Source organism: Macaca thibetana, chromosome 1 (assembly GCF_024542745.1).
Source record: "Macaca thibetana thibetana isolate TM-01 chromosome 1, ASM2454274v1, whole genome shotgun sequence".
NCBI classification, from domain to species: Eukaryota; Metazoa; Chordata; class Mammalia; order Primates; family Cercopithecidae; genus Macaca; species Macaca thibetana.
Window position 1 is genome coordinate 26,917,765 of NC_065578.1, and position 27,170 is coordinate 26,944,934.

Genomic DNA, 27,170 nt, shown 5'->3' on the forward strand with positions numbered 1-27,170 from the left:
ATGTTCAAGAATGCCAGGCCGGGCGCGGTGGCTCAAGCCTGTAATCCCAGCACTTTGGGAGGCCGAGACGGGCGGATCACGAGGTCAGGAGATCGAGACCATCCTGGCTAACACGGTGAAAGCCCGTCTCTACTAAAAAATACAAAAAACTAGCCGGGCGCGGTGGCGGGCGCCTGTAGTCCCAACTACTCGGGAGGCTGAGGCAGGAGAATGGCGTGAACCCGGGAGGCGGAGCTTGCAGTGAGCTGAGATCCGGCCACTGCACTCCAGCCTGGGCGGCAGAGCGAGACTCCGTCTCAAAAAAAAAAAAAAAAAAAAAAAAAAAAAAAAAAAAAAAAAAAAAAAAGAATGCCAGACTAGAGGCCAGGTGCAGTGGCTCATGCCTGCAATCCCAGCACTTTGGGAGGCTAAGGTGGGTGGATCACTTGAGGTCAGGAGTTTGAGACCAGCCTGGCCAACATGGCAAAACGCTGTCTCTACTGAAAATATAAAAATTAGCTGGGAGTGGTGGTGTGCACCTATAGTCCCAGCTACGTGGGAGGCTGAGGCCAGAGGCGGAGGCTGAAGTGAGCCAAGATCATACCACTGCACTCCAGCGTGGGCAATGGAGCGAGACTCTATCTCAAAAACAAAAAACAAAAAAAAGAATGCCAGCCTAGTATATGAAGGTAGAGAAATTTTTGCTCAGTAGAAGGGGGAACACCCTAACAGTTTGGTTGACCCCTCAGTGGAACAGGCTACTGGGAACCAATGCCCTCATCCTTGGGCATATTCAAGCAAGGACTAGAGAGACTTCTGTCAGAAAGGCTGCAGAAAAGATCCTTCACAGAGTATAGCTTGAACTGGATAAAGTGGTAAGCATTTTCCAGTCGGTATATACTTTTTTTGTTTGTTTTTCTGAGACAGAGTCTTGCTCTGCTGCTGAGGCTGGAGTGCGGTGGCACAATCTCGGCTCACTGCAACCTCCGCCTTCAGGGTTCAAGCAATTCTCGTGCCTCAGCCTCCCGAGTAGCGGGGATTACAGGAATGCACCACCATGCCCGGCTAATTTTTATATTTTTAGTAGAGACGGGATTTCATCATGTTGGCCAGGCTAGTTTCTAACTCCTGACCTCAGGTGATTTGCCTGCCTCGGCCTCCCCAAGTGTTAGGATTATCGGCGTGAGCCACTGTGCCCAGCCACAATGGTGTATTCTATTGTAGATGATTCTAGACATTGTCAGAGTTACCAACTCTGCTGATGACTTGAGCTGTTCTTTCTCTCCCCCATACCATTCTTCAGACCAGGAAACACTGATGCGTACACCCACTAGTGTCTTTCCCAAAGAGGGCAACAAGAAGCACATTAGAATTAAAGCTTCATAACATATGCGAAAAAATAAGGATCCCTGAATTGCTACATAAAGTAGCAAACGGAAACATGAGATAATAATGCCGACTGATTACCAATCTCATACTTTATTATAGTTGCTAAGATTTCTACTTAACTGGATGAAGAGTATCAGGGCAGTTGGTTCTAGCTGGCAACCCAATGCCTCCAGGTCTAAGAAATAGAGTTGCTGGAAGAAAATAAATTGGGGTAGGGAGGGAAAGAACTTCTACAGATCCATTTAGCAGATGAGGATAATTGTTCAAAGTCACATAGCTGATACACAGATGGGATTTTAGGTTCTATAGCCAAGACTCTTTCATCTACTGTTTCATATATCAAGAAGGGGTGACCTGGGTTGGGCGTGGTGGCTCAAGGCTGTAATCCCAGCACTCTGGGAGGCCGAGGCAGGTGGATCAGAAAGTCAGGAGTTCGAGACTAGCCTGGCCAATATGGGAAACCCTGTCTCTACTAAAAACACAAAAATTAGTTGGGCATGGTGGCAGGTGCCTATAGTCCCAGCTACTTGGGAGGCTGAGGAAGGAGAATTGCTTGAATCCAGGAGGCGGAGGTTGCAGTGAGCCGAGGTCATACCACTGCACTCCAGCCTGGGTGACAGAGTGAGACTCCGTCTCAAAAAAAGAAAATAAATAAATAAATAAATAAATAAATAAATAAATAAGGGGTGACCTGAAGTTGGGACCTGTATAGTGATGGGGTTAACATCAGAGCAATCTTTCCAGGGCTCAAAGGCAGGAAAGACGTTCTCTACAGAAAGAGCTATTGGTTGTACTGTCTGAGAACTTGAATAATGGAAAAGAAAGAAAGATTCGCCTTTTTGCAGTCAAGTCTGATGCTTGAGAAGGCACTGTCTTTGAAGATGGAAGATGGGGCACATCTCAGGTTGAATGATGGGATTCCTGTAGAACGGCTTAAAGATTTTAAGATTCTTGAGTGACAGGGAGGAAAAGGAAGGGATGGATCTAAAACTTAAAAGGAAAAACTCCATCTGGAGAAAAAAAAGACCCTCTTTTTCTTTAAAGAAAAATGGGAGAGGAAGAAAGAGAAGATACTATAAATGCATAATAGATTGCTAAGATTTTGTAGTTTTTCTCATTTTTTCTAATTACTTGATGTACAACCACATAGACTATTTTTCTTTACCATGGTTACCTGTTTGGCTGCAATTTCTTCATCTCGTCCATCTCCAATCACTACATATGTGACTTTCTTTCCAAACCTTGACACAATCCTCTCAAAGCAGCTCTCCTTACCTGATGAGAAAAAGAAATTTCCTGTTAGAATACTCTTTTCAAAACCAAAGAAAAGGGCTGCTGCTAGGTTCACCTGCCTGTGCTTAGGTGGACTAAATGACAGTCCACGTAGTTTGCTTTCTGGGGAGTAGGGATGGGAGCTAGAGATCCAGTAGACCCTCTACCCAAAGAATGTGAAGTTGTGCCATTAAAACAACTTGGCCAGGCACAGTGGCTCAATGCCTGTAATCCCAGCACTTTGGGAAACTGAGGCAGGTGGATCACCTGAGGTCGGGAATTTGAGACCAGCCTGACCAACATGGAGAAACCATGTCTCTACTAAAAAACAAAATTAGCTGGGCGTGGTGGTACATGCCTGTAATCCCAGCTACTCAGGAGGCTGAGGCAGGAGAATCGCTTGAACCTGGGAGGCGGAGGTTGCAGTGGGCCAAGATCGCACCATTGCACTCCAGCCTGGGCAACAACAGTGAAACTCTGTCTCAACAAAACAAAACAAAACAAAACAAAACTTATTTTAACCTTCACATTGAGGGTGAAGTCCCTAAGATCTTAGTGGGAGGGAATTTCTATAAATGGGAGGGATTCATAGGTTTAGTAACTTGCCCCTAGATCACAAACAGGCAAGTAGCTAGAAGTTGGGGCCCCTGACTCCAAATCTAGGCTCTGATCATTGTACCATAATGAATGAATGATTTTTGAGGTGAAATGTTTTAGGGTAGAAAAGAGAAATGAAAACACAAGGCTCTGATTTCTTGTCAGAAACAATAACAAACAAACAGCCATTTCCTTCCAATTCTTCATATCCCAGAAACAGTCCTGTGTATGGGCCTTATGTCTTTCGGTGAGAGAAGAGCCCCAGAATAGAATTGAGAACAGTGACCAATAAATACGGCAGCAACATTTGTCATATCTGGAACCTCCTTACTTACTACACCTTGTAGTTGTAACCAAGATATTGCATCACTGAAATAGACCTTGGGAAATGGGTGATTTAAATCCATTTCTCAGAACTGCAGATGGTTTTGAGAAACATGGCAGTGTTGTATCAAAACTCAAATCCCATCTGCAATCAACAACTAAAACATGCACAGATCATACTGCTGTGGGAAAGATACTTTATTTGTATAAATAAAAGGAAGTTATATCCCTTGCTCTTTTTATCTCCCTGCTTCTGCCACCTTCTTCAGTTAAGCAAGGTCCTAACTTTGGCATTCTTCTTCATCCTGCTCTATCAACCTTCTTGTTCCTTCCCCTTGCCCAATACAGTGACTTAGCACCAGGGTTCCTGTGTAAATAAGATAAAAGCTGCCTCTTCCTCAAGACACTTGACTGCCATCTGCTGGAAAATCATTATAATATATAAATACACAAATCTAAGATAACATAATTGCCCAGAACTTATATTTCCATACTCAGAAGTCCTACTTGGCACAGGAGAAGTCATGCAGATATATAATTGCAAATTTCTGACATCCTTACCCCAGTGGCACTTCAAAACAGATGGACTAGTCAACTGGACAAGATACTAGTCTACTCTGGGCTCAGCTGGCCACTTATAATACAAGGCTTGGCTTAGGCGCACTCGGGTCTCTCTTAGTGCTAACATTTTACATAGAATTCTCTTGCCTTACATTCATATGAGGGATTCAATCAATGTTTGCTGAGTAAATTCATATTAATCTCACAAATGATTCAGTAGAGGACTGTAGTCCAGGTCTTATGCCTCAATTCAGTTCAAACATTAAACCGTTCAACTAATAATAAATTCTTATTATGTTCAAGGTGTTGAAGAGTTCTTTAATTCCATTTCACCCATTACAGCTTTACAAACTAAGCCAACCTCCACCAGATGCACAGTCTACTATGATCTGTCTGCAGCAAAAAAACTCTTTTAAGTGAGTCAGATTTGACTTTCTAGTAAGACTCAACAAAGGCAGTAACTCATATTTTGAGGGTAAGAACACAGACATTTTCATTGTCCTGGCATGCAATGATCCAGGATGAAACATACTCTGTAATGTCTCCTTTAAAAGGATTAAGAGGCCAAGAGAGTTATTAACAGCTCAAAGTAAAGAAGCAGCTCCATGAAAATAGGACTCACTCCAATACAGCTGGTAAAATACTTCCATTTATACTCTCAAAACAATTCTGAATACAAGCTTTCCTGTTCAGGAGGATGAGGCCAATGACTAATCAGTTAACCAAATGTCAAGCAATCGAAGCTGGTGAACTGTAACATCAGCCAAGTCTTTGGAGAATATTAGTCCCTGGGTTGTCTCTATTAAAATATTTCTGGCCATGGGCAGTGGCTCATGTCTGCAATCCCAGCACTTTGGGAGGCCTAAGGCAGGAGGATCACTTGAGCACAGGAGTTTGAGATTAGCTTGGGCAACACAGTGGGATCTTTTCCCTATAAAAAATTAAAAAATTAGCTGGGTATGGTGGTGAAGCACGCCGGAAGTCCTGGCTACTCAGGAGGCTGATGTGGGTAGATCGCTTGAGCATGGGAAGGTTAAGGTTGCAATGGGCTATGATCGTGCCACTGTACTCCAGCCTAGGTACCAGAGTGAGACCCTGTCTCAAGAAAACCCCCCAAAACAAAAAAAACTTCTGACATTTTCAGAAATTATTTTGAGAATTCTCTTTAATGTCCCCAAATCACAGAATGGCCATTAAGAGAACCATATTTTGCTATCATTTCAGAGGAAGTGAAAAAGTATTTCTTCTCCTTGCTCCCATTTCACAGTTCTGTGAAGAAAAGCCTCAAGCCTTGGTAACTGTGGTTACCATGGCACCAGATCCCACTGCAACCTTGCAAATTAGCTCTGGATGAACTGAGACTGAGGAAAATCACCAAATAAGCACACTTACTGACAGAGGGAATGAGATCATTTACATAAGCCTGATGAGCCTGCGGGTGCCAGGTCTCAGTACAATAAGCACTACAGAAAATCTATCTTTCAGATGTGGGAGACTCAGTGAGGGCTCTGGGTTCCTATGATATACATAATGCAACCGGCAGCAGTAACAGTATCTGAAGGGAGCTCTCATATATGTTCCCTTCCACCCAATCCCTAGGAAATGAAGTAATTCAACCATACAAAAAAGCATGGAGAATTACCAGCCTTGACAACAAAGTGAGACCCCATTTCTATAAAAAACAGGAAAAGTTAGGCATGGTGGTGTGCACCTATAGTCCCAAGCTACTTGAAAGGCTGAGGTGGGAGGGTTGCTTGAGCCAGGGAGGTCGAGGCTGTAGTGAGTCATGATCACTGAACTCTAGCCTGGCGAGACCCTGTCTCAAAAAAAAGAAAAAAATGCCTACCACCAATGAAGCTTTGTAAAATCTTAACACTTCATAGTTGCTGTATTTATTTACTTATTTATGAGACAAAGTCTTGCTATGTCATTCAGGCTGAAGTACAGTGGCACAATCAGAGCTCACTGCAGTCTCAAACTTGTGGGTTGAAGTGCTCCTCCCACCTTAGCCTCCAGAGTACCTAGGATTGTAGGTACAAGCCATCACACCTGGCTAATTTTTTTTTTTTTTTTTTTTTGAGACAGAGTCTTGCTCTGTTGCCCAGGCTGGAGTGCAGTGGCGTGATCTTGGCTCACTGCAACATCCGCCTCCCAGGCGCAAGCGATTCTCGTGCCTCAGCCTCCCAAGTAGCCGGGACTACAGGTGCCCCCTACCATGCCCAGCTGATTTTAGTAGAGACTGGGTTTCACCACATTGCCCAGGGTGGTCTTGAACTCCTGAGCTCAGGCAATCCGCCCGCCTCAGCCTCCCAAAGTGCTAGGATTACAGGCGTGAGCCATGGCTCCTGGCCACACCTGGCTAATTAAAAAATTTTTTTTGTAGAGATGGGGTCTATGTTGTCCAGGCTGGTCTCAAACTGCTGGTCTCTAGTGATTCTCCCACCTCAGCTACTCAAAGCCCTGGGATTACAGGCGTGAGCCACTCCACCTGACCCTTATAGTTGCTTTAGATTAAAAAAAAAAAAAAAAAATCAAGACATTACAGAACTTCTCTAATACCCCTAAAATGTAAATATTTTAAATCTTTATATAAATATTACATACTGTACATTTATCTGTCTACAATGTTTTTTGTTCATCAGTTTTTCTTTTTTTTTTGAGATAGAGTCTTGCTCTGTTGTCCAGGCTGGAGTGCAATGGTACGATCTTGGCTCACTATCATCTCTGCCTCCTGGGTTCAAGCGATTCTCCTGCCTCAAGTGCCCGAGGAGCTGGGATTACAGGCGCACACCACCACGCCCAGCTAATTTTTGTATTTTTTTTTTTTGAGACGGAGTCTCGCTCTGTTGCCCAGGCTAGAGTGCAGTGGCCAGATCCAGCTCACTGCAAGCTCTGCCTCCCGGGTTCACACCATTCTCCTGCCTCAGCCTCCTGAGTAGCTGGGACTACAGGCGCCCGCCACCTCGCCCGGCTAGTTTTTTGTATTTTTTTTTTTAGTAGACACGGGGTTTCACCGTGTTAGCCAGGATGGTCTCGATCTCCTGACCTCGTGATCCGCCCGTCTCGGCCTCCCAAAGTGCTGGGATTACAGGCTTGAGCCACCGCGCCTGGCCTAATTTTTGTATTTTTAGCAGAGATGGGGTTTCACCATGTTGGCCAGGAAGGTGATCCACCCACCTTGGTCTCCCAAAGTGCTGGGATTACAGGCGTGAGCCACCGCACCCAGCCTACTGTTTTTCATATTAATCCTTATAAGTATATGTAATTTTACTTCATCCACTTTTAACTGCAATATAGCATTCTGTTGTTTGATTATATCTATCAATTTTCTGTTCATGGACAGGTTTACAGACCACTTATTTTCTATTATGAATAAGGGTGCATCAAAAAAATCCTTGTACATGTCTCCTTGTGCATGTGAGAATTACTCAAAGGTAGAGGTTAGCAAACTTTTTCCATAAAGAGTCAAACAGTATATAGTATATATTTCAGGCTTTGCAGGCCCTATGGTCCCTGTTGCAACTATTCAGCTCTGCTACTATAGTGTGAAAGCAGCTGTATAAATAAGTGGGCATGGTTTCAATAAAAACTTACACAAACAGCCGGAGGGTAGGATTTAGCCCATGGACTGTAATTTGCAGACCCCTGCTCTAAAGTATATATATATATATCTTTTTTTTTTTTTTGAGACGGAGTCTCGCTCTGCCGCCCAGGCTGGAGTGCAGTGGCCGGATCTCAGCTCACTGCAAGCTCCGCCTCCCGGGTTCACGCCATTCTCCTGCCTCAGCCTCCCCAGTAGCTGGGACTACAGGCGCCCGCCACCTCGCCCGGCTAGTTTTTTGTATTTTTTAGTAGAGACGGGGTTTCACCGTGTCAGCCAGGATGGTCTCGATCTCCTGACCTCGTGATCCGCCCGCCTCGGCCTCCCAAAATGCTGGGATTACAGGCTTGAGCCACCGCGCCCGGCATATATATATCTTAAAAGTGGAATTGCATGATCAAAGGGTTATATACACCTCAAACTTCATTAGACATTAACGTTCTCCAAAGCAGGTTATATCCATTTTCAATTCCATTTGCAGAGTCAGAGTTCCCATTACATTGTTAGATTTAAATTTTTGTCTATCTGATGGCTGGAAAATGAACCATATTTAAATTTGCATCTTCTTAATTTGCAGTTCCTTAATTTGTGAGGTTAAGGACTTATTCATATATTTACTGACAGTTTTGTTTCCCTTTTCGGCAAACTGGTTGTTTCAAGGTTTTTGCCTATTTTTCTATATTCAAAATTGTCTCTTGCTTAATGATTTGCAGGAGTTCTTTGTAGATTCTGCATTCTTTTTCTTTTTTTTTCTTTTGAGATGGAGTTTTGCTCTTGGTGCCCAGGCTGGAGTGCAATGGTGCAATCTTGCTTGGCTCACTGTAACCTCGGCCTCCCGGGTTCAAGCGATTCTCCTGCCTCAGCCTCCCGAGTAGCTGGGATTACAGGCATGTGCCACCACGCTCAGCTAATTTTGTATTTTTACTAGAGATGGGTTTTCACCATGTTGGTCAGGCTGGTCTCGAACTCCTCACCTCAGGTGATCCACCCACCTTAGCCTCCCAAAGTGCTGGGATTACAGGTGTGAGCCACTGAGCCCGGCAGGAGTTCTTTATAGACTCTGTATTCTAACTGCCAATTAAATGTGTTGTAAATACCTTCTCCCAAAACGTGGCTTGTCTGGTTACCTTTTTTCAAGAGACAAGGTCTCCTTTTGTTGCCCAGGCTAAAATGCAGTGCAGTGGCACAGTCACAGCTCACTGCGGCCTCCTTGAACTCTTGGGTTCAAGTGATCCTCCTGCCTTAGCCTCTTGAGTAGCTGGGATTATAGGTACTCGCCACCACACCAGGCTAAAATTTTTATTTTTGTAGAGATGGGGCCTCACTATGTTACCCAGGATGGTCTTGAACTCCTGGCCTAAAGTGATGCCTTAGCCTCTCAAAGTGCTGGAATTAAAGGCATGAGTCACTGTGCCCAGTTTGTCACTTTATGTTATATTTAACTGTATGTAAAATTAAAAGTTCCATGTAATCAATGATTTTTTTTTTTTGGCTTTTTATACTATCTTTTGATTCTTAAAAGAGGTCCATCCTCACCTTAAGATCATACAGATACTCTTCTATATTTTCTTCTAAAAATTAAAAAACTTACCTTTCATGGTAAGTTTTTAATCTACCTGTAATTTATTTTTGCATATAACGTAAAGAAGGAAAACAATTCTGCCTTATTTTTCTATATAGATAATCCAATTATCGTAGCATCACTGATTGAAGGTAAATTCCATGAGGACAGAGGATTTTTGTCACTGCTGTATTCCTACTGCCTTGGCGTTGCCTAGCACACAATAGGCACCATTATTATTTTTCCTCATCTAGTGGATCGTTTCCATTTGCATATAAAATAGATATAATTAAATCTCTTATGAATCTTATAAATCCTCTGAAGTCCATATACCTCTAGAGCCACTACTTCATTTTTTTGTTCTTCTCCAAACAAACCTCCTCTAAAGAGTTGTATAGTTCCCTTCTCCAACTCTCTTTCCATTCTCTCGCATTTACTAATAAGTTAGTAAAAATATTAGAACAGGTCGAATAAAAATATTGTTATACCAGTTCTATAAAATTTCAATTCTCTTAAACTACTTCCAATTAGGGTTTAATCCTGGTCACTCCCCTAATCAAACTGCATGTCAAAGCTATTAATGACCTTCATGTAGCTAAAAATAATCTTCAATTCTCAAGTCTTTTTTTTTTTTTTTGAGACAGGGTCTCACTCTGCTGCCCAGGCTGGAGTACAGTGGCGTAATCACGGCTCACTGCAGCTTTGACCACCTGGGCTCAAGCAATTGTCCCACCTCAGCCTCCCAAGTAGCTGGGACTACAGACATGCTCCACCACTCCCAGCTAATTAAAAAACAAACAAACAAACAAAACAACAACTATGTAGCCCAGGCTGGTCTTGAACCCCTGGGCTCAAGCAATCCTTCTGCCTCAGCCTCTCAAAGTGCTGGGATTACAGGCGTGAACCACTGTACCTGGCCCTTGGGTCTCATTTGACCCATCAACAACATTAGAATGAGTTGATCAGTCTTCCTTCATTCTTTCAAGACACGATTCTTCTCATTCTCCTCCTGCCTGCCCAGGCGGGAGTGCAGTAGCGTGATCTCGGCTCACTGCAACCTCCACCTCCCAGGCTCAAGCAATTCTCCTGCCTCAGCCTCCCAAGTAGGTGGGATTACAGGCTCACGCCACTATGCCTGGCTAATTTTGTATTTCTGGTAGAGACAGCGTTTCACCATTGTGGCCAGGTTGCTCTTGAACTCCTGACCTCAAGTGATCCACCTGCCTCAGCCTCCTAAAGTGCTGGCATTACAGGTATGAGCCACTGCACCTGGCATCTCTTAACAATTATTATTATTATTATTATTATTATTATTTTGAGATGGAGTCTCACTTCATCACCCACGCTGGAGTGCAGTGGTGTGATCTCGGCTCACTGCAACCTCCGCCTCCCAGGTTCAAGGGATTCTCCTGCCTCAGCCTCCTGAGTAGCTAGGACTACAGGCATGTGCCACCACACCCAGCTAATTTTTCGTATTTTTAGTAGAGATGGGGTTTCACTGTGTTAGCCAGGATGGTCTCGATCTCCTGACCTCGTGATTCACCTGCCTCAGCCTCCCAAAGTGCTGGGATTACAGGTGTGAGCCACTGCACCTGGCCTCTTAACAATTTTTAAGTGTAAAGTTCCGTCATGTTAACTATTGTATAACAGATGTCTGGAATGTTTTCATTTTGCATGACTGCAACTCTACATCTGTTGAACAACTCCCATTTCCCTTCCCCTCCAGCCTCTGGCAGTTATCATTCTACTTTCAGTTCTATGCATGTGATTACTTTACAAGTCTCATATAAATGTAATCACATAGTATTTGTCTTTTTGTGATTGTCTTATTTCACTTTTAGCATGTCTTCAAGGTTCATCCATGATGCTGCCTGTGACAGAATTTCCTTCCTTTTTAAGGTCAAATAATATTTCACTGTATGTGTATACCACAGTTTGTTTATCCATTCATCCACATTTGACATTTGATGTGCTTCTAAGCTCTGAACTATTGTGAATAATGCTGTTATAAACATGAGTGTGCAGATATCTCTTTGAGACCCTGCTTTTGGATATTTGGATATATTTCAAGAATCTGAGACCCAATTCTTTTAGATATTTACCCAGAAGATTACCCTGGCTGACCTCAAACTCCTGGGCTCAAGTGATCCTCATGCCTCAGCCTCCCAAATACCTGGGACTACAGGTATGCACCACTGTGTCTATCAACAGTTGCATCATTTTACAATCTTACCAACAGTGCACAAAGGTTCCAATTTCTCCACATCCTTGTCAATACCTTTTATTTATTTATTTAGAGACGAAGTCTCGCTCTGTCACCCAGGCTGGAGTGTGGTGGCACAATCTCGGCTTACTGCAAGCTCCGCCTCCCGAGTAGCTGGGACTACAGGCGCCTGACACCACGCCCAGCTAATTTTTTGGTCAATACCTGTTATTTTATTTAAGACATAGGGTCTCATTCTGTCAGCCAGGTTATAGCACAGTGGCAAGATCACATAGCTCACTGCAGCATTGAACTTCTGGCTCAAGTGACCCCCTAACCTTAACCTTCCAAGTAGTTAGGATTACAGCTGCGTGTCACCATGCCCAGCTAATTAAAAAAAACTTTTTTTGTAGAGACAGAGGTCTGCCATGTGGCTGAGGCTGGTGTTGAACTCCTGGCCTCAAGTGATCCTCCCGCCTCAGCCTCCCAAAGTGGTGGTAATACAGGTATGATTCATCTTGCCTGGCCACCATTTTTAGGTATACAGTTTAGGGCTTGCTTTTTAATCTAGTGCTTTTTCTATTATACTACATACTCTCTGTGAAAAAGAGAAATTTGAAATGAGGCAAAAATAGATTTCTAAGCTAGATATTATGTTCTTTCAAATATTATCAAAGAGCCTGCTTATGTAACTTACTAGCTGTGAGAATTTGAGCAAGCTATATAACTACTAAGCCTCAATTGCATTACTGAAAATATTAGAAGACTGTTGTGAGGATTATAGGTATTACATATAAAGTGTCTAACAGAGGGGCTAGAAAATAATAGGTGCATCATGAGTAGAAAGTTTTATTGCAAGGTCAGTAACAAGAAACAGCATAGAAACCATACCAATTTTGGTAGCACTATAGATGTTCTCAATAGGAAATATTTCTCCTAGTCCATACAGGAGAACCTTGGCCAGGGCTGGAACCAGCTGGGTGGTAGTAATCAGAACATTCACACAATTCTTTCTAGAAGGGAGTAAAAGGGAAAAGAAAAGGTGAAACTAAACCAACCTGGGAGCAAGAATTCATATGTGCCAACTCTTTAGAATTTAATTATTAAAAATTAACCTTAAAGGACCTGGTATGATACTGTTCAGAGCCAATGTTCAGCTACTACTCATTATTTCATGTTCATTTACTTTCTATACTAAAGGGCAGAGGTTCTACTCATTTTTGTCTCTTAGTGGACGCAGAGCAGCAACTTAGTTAATTCTTGCCTTATTTCCCCTCTAACCATTCTAGTCACAAATACTTGTTGAAAAATACCACCAACCCATGTCACTGATATCGTATTTTAGAAAACAACAAAAAGTTCTGAGCTGTACTCTTTCATCTTAATGCAAGTCAGTCCATGAGATATGATTTGTGTTTGCTTTGTTCTTTATACAATAGCAACACAGATTGCAGAATACACATTAATTTTTACATGTCCTTTACCTTCACCAGATATCCACTCCTTGGTGTCAGTTTTACTGTTTACTACATTGTGGATCTGGAATTCCTGCTTTGAGGGAGGGAGCAATAGGGTATTGGTGCAGACACAGACTGGTGCATTTATTTCCCAGTCTAAGCTTCATGTTGAAATCTCCTTAATCTGCTTAATGTACCCCTTTTCTTTTGAATCTTGCCTTCTTGAGTGGGTTTGGATACATTTCTTGGAGCTTCATGTACCTAGGATATTCATAATACATCTCCTCCATGTATTCTTTGACGTCACCAGGCCCAAATTCCAGACTAGAGATTATGGGTTACTGAAGTTTTAATTTCTTGAGCAAAAAGTAAGGAGAAAGAAAAAGGATTTCATATATAAATATTCTCTTAAAACTAGAAGGTGTGTTGTTAACATAAAATGACCTTGCTTCCCACCTAACACAAATACTTCCCTACATCATTTAAACTCCTCTCTACCCCTATCTCAAACCCTGTTTTAGAGAATGGCTCATCCTGAACTGGAGTAGAAGAATATGTCTCTGAGAGGATGAGACCTAAAAGAACCATTTCCATACCTGGACTGGATGAGAAGTAAGGACTTTAATGCAGTTCCCAACCAGGAATCTGTTAAAACTTCAATTTCTGCTCTTAATCTCTGCAGTGCTTCCTTCCTCTGGGGACTGAGGAGGCCTTTAGGAATAAAAGCAAACACATTTATCATTTGACAACATACATTTGCTGATACTGAGAAAGCAACTTCTCAATTCAATTTAAAAAGTGTGAGTCACTGAAATACTCTACTGAGTTTATATATATACATATATATATATATATATATATTTTTTTTTTTTTTCCCCATGAACACATGTGCTTTATTGAATTCCACTGTAGACAGGCGAATATAAACTGCTGTATATAGGGGTGGGGTCAAGAGGGCAGGACCAACAGCCCCAGGATGCAGAGTCATCAGTGGAGTACATGGGCTCTACTACTGGCCTTGGAGGTCCTTTATCTTCTGAGAAATTGCTTGGAAGATTATCACTGAGCTAGTGGTGAAAAGCATGAGTGCAATGACCACAGGGATGTTGAGGAACAGGGTACAGATGTTCAAGCACTTAGTGGTGGAGGCACAGGCCTGGGCCCTAGTCACGTCACCCACCATCTTCCTGTCCCTAGACTTCATGCAGTACGCTAATGCTATGAAGCCCATGAAGCACCAGTTGATGAAGAGCATTTTGAATAGGGTTCTGGCATGGAGATCTCACTGCGGATGTGGATCACAGAGGACATCGAGGGAGCAGAGCTATGGGGTGCCCCCAGCATGGCAACCTCGTGTTTCTCCTTGAACATCTCCTAATTTGGCGGGAGGCCAGTGTTGGCGTGAGTGAACAAGGATTTGGAAGTGTGGTTCTTGGTGTCAAGACAAGACCAGTTGCCTTTTTTGTTTGAGATGGAGTCTTGTTCTGTTGCCCCGGCTGGAGTGCAGTGGTGCAATCTCAGCTTACTGCAACCTCTGCCTCCCGGGTTCAAGCAATTCTCTGCCTCAGCCTCCCGAGTAGCTGGGATTATAGGCAGCTGCCACCACGCCCAGCTAATTTTTTTTTTTTTTTTTTTTTTTTTTTTTTTGAGACCGAGTCTCGCTCTGTCGCCCAGGCTGGAGTGCAGTGGCGCGATCTCGGCTCACTGCAAGCTCCGCCTCCCGGGTTCACGCCATTCTCCTGCCTCAGCCTCCGAGTAGTAGCTGGGACTACAGGCGCCCACAACCGTGCCCGGCTAATTTTTTGTATTTTTAGTAGTGACGGGGTTTCACCGTGGTCTCGATCTCCTGACCTTGTGATCCGCCCGCCTCGGCCTCCCAAAGTGCTGGGATTACAGGCGTGAGCCACCGCGCCCGGCCTAATTTTTGTATTTTTAGTAGAAACAGGGTTTCATCATCTTGGCCAGGCTGGTCTTAAACTCCTGACCTCATGATCCACCCGCCTTGGCCTCCCAAACTGATGGGATTACAGGTGTGAGCCACTGTGCCCAGCATTTTTTTTTTTTTTTTTTTTTAATTTCTCTTCTTGGAGAAACCTTAGAGTAGTGCTACTCAGAATGCCATTTTTACTTTATCAGAGTGTTTTGGGGATGTTCAGGCAAAAATAAATTTTTAAAAAAGTGTTGTTACAGGGACACAATAACAATAAAATCAGCTGACAGAAATAAGAAGATTCTGGTGCAAGCTCCTTCTTTCATCACCAACCAATAGCATATCTTTGGCAGACTGGTGGACCACACTTTGAATTGCACTGCTTAGAATACGACATCAAGGACCAAAGTGTGAAATATTAGTGTTACAGCTAGAAGAGTCCTCAGCATTTCTAATCTCTCTGTAAAGAAACCAAACCCAACGAAAAAAAAGGGCCCTAAGATTACACAGTAAGTTCGTAGCTTTTGGTCTTAAGAAGTCTTTCCATTACTCCACACAACTTCTATGGTGACTACATGTCCGCTTGCTTCAGCACATGTTGACATGAAATTCCAGGTTGAATAACTAATTCTCTGTACTGTACTTCTGAAACAACTCCAACTGATAATGCACTAAAACACTGCCCAAGACTAGATCTCTAAGCACAAAAGAGAACTCATATGAATGGGAGCCTGCTCTCAGACACTTCAGTTAAAATATTCAAACAGTAAATCTGGATCTGAATTTTCTATAGTGAAGGTTAAAAAAAAATCCTGTATTCTATTAGTAATACTCCATAAAAGCAGATGGCATTTTTGTGAGGAGGAGAACTGGAGTATAATTTGTTTTCAGATTGATGGTTCCACAATGCAAGTCTAGAATTAGACGACTGTCTTAACATTTTGGATAAAACGACAACAAAACCAGTACCTATATATGATACACTCAACTAATACATGATGTGACACTTTCATCAATTCATATTGGTACAAAACATACAGCTGGCCATTAATTTTATTCTGTTCTCCAAAGTAGGCTCAGAGGATTCTCACACAGGGTTACATCACTTTGTTCAGGAAACCAGGTCCAGGCATTGGGCAGGAAAAAATAAGAGACTCAGGCTGAATATGGAAACTAACAAAAGAAAGGCTAATGTTTGCGAGAAAGAAAGTGCAAAAAGACTTGGAGTTGCCAAAATAAGAAATACTGGCTTTGAATCATGAGAAAAAATAAGCAATAAAAAAGGGAATCTGAAAAAAGTAATTAGATTCCTAAAGTCTGGAAGCCCATGATTTTTATCTGGTATTAGAGAGCTGTTAACTGAAATGAACCAAATTGATCTTTAAAGTCTTGTCCCTACTTTCTGCACCATATTGTAAGGCAGCATATTATAGTACAAGGGCTCTTGACCTTGAGTAAAATACCTCTAGTCTAGCAGTCCTCAACCTTTTCAGCACTAGGGACCAGTTTCGTAGAGGACAATTTTTCCATGGACCTAGGTGGGGGGCAGGGGGTTTCAAGATGAAATTGTTCCATCTCAGATAATCAGGCATTAGATTTTCATAAGGAACATGCAATTAGATCCCTTGCATGTACAGTTCACAATTAAGATTTGTACTTCTATGAGAATCTAATGCCACCACTGATCTGACAGGAGGCCGAGCTCAGGCAGTAATACTCACTTGCCGGCCCGCTTACCTCCTGCTATGTGGCTGTGTGGCCTGGTTACCAACAGGTGGCTGACCAGTACCAGTCTGAGGCCTGGGAACTGGGGAACCCTGCTCTAGGCAGTCTATGTAATCTCTGAATCTTCGAGCAACATTTTGTATGTATGTATATCTTTGAGGGTGATGGTTTACAGTTTTACATATTTTCTCAAAAGGGTACCTCACTAAAAAAGGAGCTGCATGAAAGTACACTGGACCAAAAAGGGAATGTGAATTTCAAACATGGTATGGTTACAAATCTGCAATGTGACCATGAATAAGCTGCCCCTACTACCCCTATGATGGACATCACTTTTCTCAACTGCAAAATGAGGAATTTAGATTAGACTTCTGTCTCTTTTAATTCAAACAATCTATGATTAATTAATTCTAAATAATAGAATTTTAGGCATAGTGGCATCTGGCATTTGAAATATTTCTGGTCAGAAAGAATTTCCAAGATCCTTCAAATCACAACACATTGATATTGCCAACCTACAATCCTGGACCTAGATTTCCATCCGCAAAGTTACTAGCTAGTTCTATTTGACTTGTCCTAATAGTTACATAAACCAGCCCCCCAAAAAATGTGGCACCCTATTAACTAGCATTGACAGTAGTTGTGATACATGTCATCAAACATAATCTACAGAACACGTTTCCTTTAAAAAGGCATTTGTCCAAAGAGAACAAGAGAACTTTCCAAAATTATGCTTAGAGAAGCCCGTTAGAAATATAGAGCTTCCTCCCAAAAAGTTTCAACCAAACCTCTATTTTTTTAAATACAGAGTTTAACATGTTACTGTGGTATAATTTATAAGCAGTTGTCATGGGGAATCTAAGGAATCCCTGGAAAGGAAAGGAAGAAACCAGGAAGAAACAGAGAATCAGACTGGTTAGATGCCACACTTACCACCCACGTTGCTTTTATGCTTATCATAGATTTCTCTCACTTTCCGGTAGCGGAAAGCTAGTTTCCTCATCCAGTCCACACCTCCCTGAACACCCACAGAGGAACCATGGCTGCCACTACCTCCTGAGCCACTGAAACCATCTGTTGAGAAACTGTAGTTGCTGCAAGGAGAGAAGACAATAAAAATTAAAATTTATACAGCATAAAGTTTTTGTTTGAGTGCTATTTGGTTGGGTTCTTGGTATCTGATAAATAAGGCCAATGGCTTTAAGGATCTTCTTCCTTGGTCTCTGTCAGAGTCTATCTTTCATTAGTTCTCTATCTCACACTTATTACTTTTATCAAAGAAAGGATTGAAATGAGAGAGGGAAGGAAAGGTAGAAACAATTCAAGCACCAGCATTCCTTAGAGGTTGACTTGGGATAAGGCATCTTTTTCACTAATGACAGAAAATAACCACACAGTGAAAAAAGCAGAATACAAAATTTTGTGAGTACACATACACACACAGTGATGGCAACTATGTAAAAAGGAGAAACATGAAAAAATAATGAAAGCAAATAGTCTAAAATGCTAACAATGGTAAGATAATGGTAGATATTTTCTCAAGTGATCTGCTGGCTGGTTTATGTTCATAGGTCACTGTGGTAGCTTCAAAATATATCCACAAATTATCTGATATTCCTCTCTTCTAATTCTGCTCCCCTTGGGTATGGACTATACTTAGAATATAAATAGAATGTGATAAAAGTGATAGTGTTAGGCTTCAGAGACTAGGTTTCTTCTGCTCTCTCTTGGAGCACTTGCTCTGGAAGAAGCCAGCTGTCACGTGAGAACATTCAAGCAGCCCCATGGAGAGGCACGTGTAATGAGGAACTAAAGCCTTCTGTCATCAGCCACATGTCAGAGATTGGAAGCACATTCTGCAGCTCTAGTTAAGCTTTCAGATGATTAGAGTTCGAGCCAACATCTTGATTTCAACCCCAGAAACTCTAATTGAGAATTACCTCTGGGGCTGAATGTGGTAGCTCATGCATGTAATCCCAGACTTTGGGAGGCCGAGGTGGGTGGATCACCTAAGGTCAGGAGTTCCAGACCAGCCTGGCCAACATGGTGAAACCCTGTCTCTACTAAAAATACAAAAATTAGTTGGGTGTGGTGGCGCATGCCCGTAGTCCCAGCTACTCAGGAGACTGAGGAAGGAGAATCGCTTGAGATTGGAAGGCAGAGGTTGCAGTGAGCCAAGATCGCACCACTGCACTCCAGCCTGGGGCGGGGAGGGAGGGGGGAAGAACTATCCCTGGCCAGATGCAGTAGTTGATGCCTGTAATTCCCAACTATTTGGGAGGCTGAAATGGGAGGATTGCTTGAGGCCAGGAGTTTGAGACCGGCCTGGGCAACATAGCAAGATCTCATCTCTAAGAAAAACTGTTTTTAATTAGTCGGGTATGGTAGCGTGTACCTGTTGTCCTAGCTACTTAGGAAGCTGAAGTGAGAGGAACACTTGAGCCCAGGAGGCTACTGTGAACTATGATCGCACCATGGCACCTTAGCCTGGGCAACAGAGCAGGCCCCGTTTCTTTGAAAAAAGAAAAAAAAAAAAAGAACCACTTCTGTACACTTAAAAAATGACAAAGATGGTAAATTCCATATGTATATTTTACCTTGACAAAATAAAATTTGTAAAAATAAATTAATAATAGATTTTCTAGATTTAAAATCCTTTAATTTAAGTAGGCTGGGAGTGGTGGCTCATGCCTGTAATCCCAGCACTTTGGGAGGCCAAGGAGGGGGCATCACTTGGGTCCAGGAGTTCGAGACCGGCCTGGGTAACACAGGGAGACCCTGTCTCTAAAAAAAAAAAAATGGAAAAATTAGCTGGGTGTGGTGGCATGTGCCTGTGGGCCCAGCTACCCAGAAGGCTGGGGTGGGAGAATCACTTGAGCCTGGGAGGTTGAAGCTACGGCAAGCTGTGATCACAACACTGTACTCCAGAGCCTGGGTGCCAGAGCGAGACCCTATCTTAAAAGGAAAAAAAATTTAAAAAAAGAAATTGAGTACCAGCCGGGTGTGGTGGCTCATACCTGTAATCCCAGCACTTTGAGGGGCTGAGGTGGGTGGATTGCTTAAGCTCAGGAGTTTGAGACAAGTGTGGGCAACATGGCACTCGTCTCAAGAAAAATACAAAAAATTAGCCAGGAGTGGTGGTGTGTGCCTATCATCCCAGCTATTTTGGGGGCTAAGGTTGGAGGATCGCTTGAGGGAGGCGGGGACAGTGGTTACAATGAGCCGAGATGGTGCCATTGCACTCTAGCCAAAAATAAAAAAAGAAATTGTGTAAAGAGTAATAAAATTAATAAATTAAAATAAAATAAAAAATGTTAAGTATTTTTTTAAAAAGAAAAAACTAGCTAGGTCACTTTTAAGTTCCTCACCTACAGAAGCTGTGAGAGGATGTTTCATTGTTTGTTTGTTTTTCAAGATGGAGTCTCACTCTGTCGTCCAGGCTGGAGTGCAGTGGCGTGATCTCGACTCACTGCAACCTCTGCCTCACGGGTTCAAGCAATTCTCCTGCGTCAGCCTCCTGAGTAGCTGGGACTACAGGCACATGCCACCACGCCCAGCTAATGTTTGTATTTTTAATAGAGACGGGGTTTCGCCACGTTAGCCACATTGGTCTCAAACTCCTGACCTCAAGTGATCAGCCCGCCTTGGCCTCCTGAAGTGCTGGGATTACAGGCATGGGCCACTGCGTCTGGCCATTTAACTGTTTTAAGGTACTAAACTTTGGAGTAATTTGTTGCATAGCAACAGATAATACAATCATACAAACTAGGAAGGATTAATATTTCATAAGTAAAGATCTAAAAATGACTGAACAACTTGGTTCAATCAAAAGTTAAAATAGATCCCAATATGCTAAGAGTGAGATTCTGTGCTTAAGAAAATATAGCTGCTAAGATATGATAGGTTAGCCACACGTATAAGAGAAGAAAAAAACACAAAAAACTGGGATTCAGAGCAGAATATAAACTCTTCAGACCAGACCTTTCCCTGAAAAGAACAGTAAAGTGTCATAAGAATTATGCCCTCCATGACCATGTGCCAACACAACATGTACAACTGGATGCTGCACCTGAAAGTGAAACCTTCCAATATTCTCAGCTCTACCTGACTTGGTCCTTATTAAGGTGGTATGTCCAGTTCTGCTCCGCATTTGAGAACTCATGGATGGAACACTGAATTTTGGGGTAGTTACTGGGAAGAACATTTTACTTATAAAAAGGGATAAACATTAAAACAAACTAATATGAAAAGATGTGACAAGTTTTTTTCTTATAAGTCTTTAAGTTAGATAAATTTTTGGATCCTTCTTAGCTAAGGCTACTGGGTCAGAAGAAAGAGGAATGAGAAGCCTGAGCAAGCATTTTGCCACTGAGATCTCCTTGGTTTAGCTTTCACTATAATAAAATGTGGAAGTCTGCCTTACAGAGATGAGGTCTCCCTATGTTGTCCAGGCTGGTCTTGAACTCTGGGACTCAAGTGATCCTCCCACTTCCAAGATGCTGCAATTACTGCATGAGCCACTGTGCCTGGCTTGCTACCCATTCTTTAAGGTTCTGCTCTAATGCTACTCCACTGAGCAGGCCTCTCCGATGTTGGCACCACCCACTCCCTATCCCCACCAGAATTCTTTCTTCTCGTGCTCCACAGCATTTTCTATTGTCACCTTCTCACACTGTACATCATGGTTAATTGTGTTTGTTTCTATGTCTCCTAACAGGTTGTGAGCTCTTTCAGAGATATATTCTATTTATCTTTGTTTTCCTCCAAACCTAGACAGATCTTGCACATAACAAGTATACTGGTGTCCAACAATCATTATGTTTATCACCTCAAGTCTTGGCCATTGTCATCAGAAGCCACATCTTCCACATGTACCTGGTCACACTCCTGTTAAAAGACAAAACACACTACTTCAGTCCAGGGAGTAGGAGTGGTATTACCATCATGACATACTATAAAAAGACCATATACAGTGTCAGGATAATGAAATGCCTTATGGAATCGCTTATGTGTGAGTGATCACTCTCATACCCCTTGCTGTCCAATTCCTTTAAGAACTGATTCACATCCCACAGTCTTCGTGAATTCTGTAACTATCCCATCCCTTATTTCTACTCCTATTTCAATATTTCATTTCTCCAACAGCTCATGGGGATAAGCACAAGCTCCCTTACACTTCAAATGTTCTTATGTGCTACACTAGACTGTAAGTCCTATTACAGTGCAGGTCTCTTGGGGCAGGAGCCACATCTCACATCTCCTTTGCATCTCTCTGATCTAGTCCAGTATCCTTATATAGGTTGTGCCCAGTAAATTTTTATAGACAAAACAGATGCTGGTAGAGTGTGGTATCAAAACCGAGAATGACTGAAATTTCTAACTTCAAAGTCAGGAGTTAGAAGAGGTCATCTAAGTCAATCTCCTTATGTTTTAAAAGTGAGGTGAAATTATTTTCTCAAAGTCATACAATTAGTGAGTGGTAGAAAGAGACTAGAAATAATCTAGGTTTTCTGCTTCTTTTTTTCCCCCTGCTTCTAATCCAAGGTTCTTTCCACTAAGCCCATTCTACTACTGACATAAAATGCCGCCCACTGCCTAATTGATGGATGTACTCCTCTGATACCACCTAGGGTACCTGCATCAGAATCCTCTGGGGAAGTTTTTTAAAAATGCATATTCTTGGGTCCATCCCAGACCTACTTGAATCAGAATTTCTGAGAGTGAAGTCCTAGAATCTCCACTTTTAAGAAGCTCCCCAGGTGATTCTTATGCCCCCTAAAGTTGAGAAGCACTGACCTGGGGGGCAGGAACACATTCAGGTCAAATTCTTCACAGAACTTTCAGTCCCTGAGTGAGGACTATGTCTAGAAAATCATTACAAATACAATTGGCAATAATTATTGGCATGTAGTAGGTTTTCAATAAATGTTTGCTGAATAAAAACTATGATGTCCTAATTTATCAACATATGAAGTTGAGGGAAGATTTAAGCATTATAGAGTTTAGACAAAAGTACTGGAACTTGGGGCACTATTAATTTATTGAAGAATTGTCTGTTGAGTAGAACAGACATTTATTTTAAAAGAGATGGGATTACTTTTGTTGGCTGGGTGCAGTGGCTCATGCCAGTAATCCCAGTACTTTGGGAGGCCAAGGTGGGAGGATCACTTGAGCTTAGGAGTTTGAGACCAGCCTGGGTAATACAGTGAAACCCCATCTCTATTACTAAAAAATAAAATAAAATAAAATAAAAAATAAAAATAAAAAAAAGATTAAAAAAATGATTACATTGCTTTTTCTTTCTCTTTTTTATTTTTAAAAAGACAGAGTCTCTCTCTGCTGCCCAGGCTGGAGTGTGGTAGTACAATCTTTGCTCACTGCAACCTTCGCCTCCTAGGTTCAAGCAATTCTCCTGCCTCAGCCTCTTGAGTAGCTGGGATTACAGGTGTGCGCACCATGCCCGGCTAATTTTTGTATTTTTGGTAGAGACGGGGTTTCAGCATGGTGCCCAGGCTTGTCTTGAACTCCTGACCTCAAGTGATCTGTCTGCCTCGGCCTCCCAAAGTGTTGGGATTACAGGCGTGAGCCACAATGCCCAGCCTATAAAATCCTATATTATTTTACTTGAAAATTTTCACTCTTTTTAAAACTAGGTAAATATGTAGTACACAGCTCAAAATTCAAAGGACATGAAGTGAAACATGTGCTCCCTCCCACCTTTGTGTCCTAGCAACTCATCCCTCTCCATAGATGGTAATCACTGTTGGCAGTTTCCTGTGTAGGATGATTGCTTAACTGAGGCCCAGAATGAGAACATAACTTTCCCTATGTGAGATTCACATTCTGGTCTTCTGACTCCCTGTCCTGTGCTCCTTCCACTACACCATGTTCACCTCAAAGGTGAACTCAAATGTCAAAGCCAAAAAATTTCACCATGAAGCTCTTAGTGTTTCCTGGTTTTTCCGGCACGTAACTATAAAATTATTCTGAATATCAAGGTTAACCTATATATGAACAACAAACATGTATAAAATATGATGGGTTAGAGTAACCATTTATAGATTTGACAAATCAGGAGACTATCCTTTAAGAATGTAAAATGGAAGAAAAGTCAAAATATAATTGAGAGTACAAATAATCAAACTCACTTTATGTATATTATTTAATATAGATTATTAAGTTAGAATATTGGTTTATATGTCAGTGTTTTGCCTGATGGGTTGGCCTTTCCCCTAGTACTAGATCACCTTCAAATAAACTAACAAAAATCAAATTTTTGAGCTAATAAAATTGAAGGTCAGAATCAAAACCGTGGTGACTCAACCACAAGTACTATTTCTCTAAGACTATGTATGTATGCCTTAGTGGCCAGCTGGCCTCTCCATATCCACCCTATCTAACCACATATTTTCTAAATATAATAAGTAAAAGTTCTAAATAGTTATTGAATAAAATGTCTCACTGAAGCACAGAAACAATTTAAAATACTTACCTCTAAGTCATTGAAAAATAGATGAGTATCAGCCACTTCAAAAATCATTTCTTCCATTGTTAAACCTGAGCCAATCACTACTGTTGGGTCCTAGAAGACAATAAGAAAAAATCAGCTTGACTTGGTAGTCACAGTCCTCGTTCTTATCTTCAAATTTCAAAATTATTTTAGGTCAAGGCCAAAACACATGAGTTCCCAACTGTGCTTCAAACTATCATTGATGCAATTTCATTCACAGTTATGAGAATCTACAATTGTAAAATAGAGAAGGTATGGACAGTTACAAATTTCAGGACCTTAGTTTCTAGAAATTAGTAGTTTCATAGAGATAAATGAGGACAGAAAATACGTTTTTTTTTTTTTTTTTTTTTTGAGATGGAGTCTCGCTCTGTCACCCAGGCTGGAGTGCAGTGGCATGATCTGGGCTCACCGCAAGCTTTGCCTCCTGGGTTCACGCCATTCACCTGCCTCAGCCTCCCGAGTAGCTGGGACTATAGGTGCCTGCCACCATGCCCGGCTAATTTTTGGTATTTTTAGTAGAGATGGGGTTTCACCGTGTTAGCCAGGATGGTTTCGATCTCTTGACCTTGTGATCCGCCCGCCTGGGCCTCCCAAAGTGCTGAGATTACAGGCGTGAGCCACTGTACCCAGCCAGAAAATATGTTTTTAAAAAGACACAATGCTGGCTATGCAAGGCAGCTAGCTCACACCTGTGATCTCAACACTTTGGGAGGTTGAGGTGGGAAGACTGTTTAAGGCTAGGAGTTCTAGACTAGCTGGGGCAACAAAGCAAGACCCCCGTCTCCACAAAAAATAAAATTTGGCTGGGTACAGTGGCTCATGCCTATAATCCTAGCACTTTTGGAGTCCAAGGCAGGAGGACTGCTCAAGCCCAGGAGTTTGAGACTAGCCCCGGCAACATGGTGAAACCATGTCTCTATAAAAGTTAAAACAGAAACAGCTGGGCATGGTGGTGCACACCTGTAGTCCAAGGTACTTGGAAGGCTGAGGTGGGAGAATCACTTGAACCCAGGAAGCGGAGGATGCAGTAAGCTGAGATTGCACCACTGCACTCCAGCCTGGGTGACACAGTGAGACTCTGTCTCAAAATGTTAGTGTGTGTGCGCGTGTATTTATACACATATATATCACTGTATATATTTATATAAGATATATACATTATATATACACAGTGATATATAATTTATATAAATTACATCACTATATAAGTAAATACATTCACATATATAAATATACTTATTACATTAATATATTATTTTAATATAAATTTTATATAATGATACATATAATACAAGATATATATATTGTATTTTCACATTCTGATCTTCTGACTCCCAGTCCTGTGCTCTTCCCATTATATCTTCTTCACCTCAAAGGTGAACTTAAATGTCAAAGCCAAAAATTTCACCATGAAGCTTAGTGTTTGTTTATAATGTAAAAAAAAAAGTTTTTCATGTAATGATATTATGTGTATATGTAAATACATAAAATTTTTTTTGGCCGGGCACAGTGGCTCACACCTGTAATCCCAGCACTTTGGGAGGCCAAGGCAGGTGGATCATGAGGTCAGGAGATCAAGACCATCCTGGCGAACATGGTGAAACCTCATCTCTACTAAAAATTCTAAAAATTAGCTGGGCGTGGTGGTGAGCACCTGTAGTCCCAGCCACTTGGGGGGCTGAGGCAGGAAAACGATGTGAACCTGGGAGGTGGAGCTTGCAGTGAGCCGAGGTCACACCATGGCACTCCAGCCTGGGTGACAGAGCGAGACTCCTTTTTTTTTTTGATATGGAGTCTCGCTCTGTCACCCAGGCTGGAGTGCTGTGGTGCAATCTCAGCTCACTGCAACCTCCGCCTCCCGGGTTCAAGTGATCCTCCTGCCTCAGCCTCCCTAGAAGCTGGGATTACAGGCACGTGCCACCATGCCCGGCTAATTTTTGTATTTTCAGTAGAGATGAGGTTTCACCCTGTTGGCCAGGCTGGTCTCAAATTCCTGGCCTCAGGTGATCCACCCACCTTGGCCTCCCAAAGTGCCGGGATTACAGGCATGAGCTACCATGCCTGACCAATATATAAAATTTTTATGCACATTTGGGATTACAGACAAGAGCCACCATGCCTGGTCTCTCTCTCTCTCTCTATACACACACACACACACACACCTTTTTTGAGATGGAGTCTCACTCTGTCGCCCAGGCTGAAGTGCAGCAGCGCGATCTCGGCTCACTGCAACCTCTGCCTCCCGGGTTCATGCCATTCTCCTGCCTCAGCCTCCCTAGCAGCTGGGACTACAGGCACCCGCCACCATACCCGGCTAATTTTTTATATTTTTAGTAGAGACGGGGTTTCACCATGTTAGCCAGGACAGTATCGATCTCCTGACCTCGTGATCCAACTGCCCCGGCCTCCCAAAGTGCTGGGATTATAGGTGTGAGCCACTGCGCCTGGCCTGTATATTTTTATAATTAGTTTAGTTATATAGCTTATCAGCTTATGTCAGCATGCCAGACTAGACACTAAAAGCCTGCAGAAAATACGAACAGAGGCTGGATCCCATCTCTACAAAAATAAAACAAAATTAGCCAGGTATGGTGGCATGTGCCTGTAGTCCCAGACACCTGGGGGACTGAGACAGGAGGATTGCTTTAGCCCAGGAGATCGAAGCTGCAGTGAGCTGTGTTTGTGCCACTGTACTCCAGGTCTGCATGGCAGAGTGAGATACCATCTCAGGAGAAGAAAAAGAAAAAAAAACCTCCTGGCCAGGCACAGTGGCTCACACCTGTAATCCTGGCACTTTGGAAGACCGAGGCGGGCAGATCACTTGAGGCTGGAGTTTGAGTCCAGCCTTGCCAACATGGTAAAACCCCGTCTCTACTAAAAGTACAAAAATTAAGGCTGGGTGTGGTGGCTCACGGCTGTAATCCCAGCATTTTGAGAGACCGAAGTGGGTGGATCATGAGGTCAGGAGATTGAGACCATCCTGGCTAACACAGTGAAACCCCATCTCTACTAAAAATACAAAAAAAAAAATTAGCTGGGCATGGTGGTGGGTACCTGT

At 42.4% G+C, this 27,170-nt stretch overlaps 2 protein-coding genes across 10 annotated transcripts in view; both read right to left on the reverse strand.

Moving 5' to 3' along the window:
- The window catches only part of RPA2 (replication protein A2), a 342,664-nt gene that overhangs the window by 69,446 nt on the left and 246,048 nt on the right, over positions 1-27,170 (reverse strand). The window lies entirely within an intron of this gene.
- The window catches only part of EYA3 (EYA transcriptional coactivator and phosphatase 3), a 118,965-nt gene that overhangs the window by 5,516 nt on the left and 86,279 nt on the right, over positions 1-27,170 (reverse strand). For 7 of the 9 annotated variants that reach the window (XM_050794992.1, XM_050795030.1, XM_050795008.1 and 4 more), the window contains 7 exons: positions 24,092-24,181; positions 21,428-21,486; positions 17,533-17,693; positions 13,541-13,655; positions 12,379-12,500; positions 2,543-2,643; positions 299-1,559 (listed from right to left, as the gene is read on the reverse strand). In XM_050794992.1, the coding sequence (XP_050650949.1) occupies positions 1,452-1,559; positions 2,543-2,643; positions 12,379-12,500; positions 13,541-13,655; positions 17,533-17,693; positions 21,428-21,486; positions 24,092-24,181 (756 nt within the window). In that variant the 3' untranslated portion in view covers positions 299-1,451. Of the gene's footprint in view, positions 1-298; positions 1,560-2,542; positions 2,644-12,378; positions 12,501-13,540; positions 13,656-17,532; positions 17,694-21,427; positions 21,487-24,091; positions 24,182-27,170 lie in introns of those variants that run through there. The other 2 variants (XM_050795000.1, XM_050795058.1) reach the window with 1 other exon arrangement.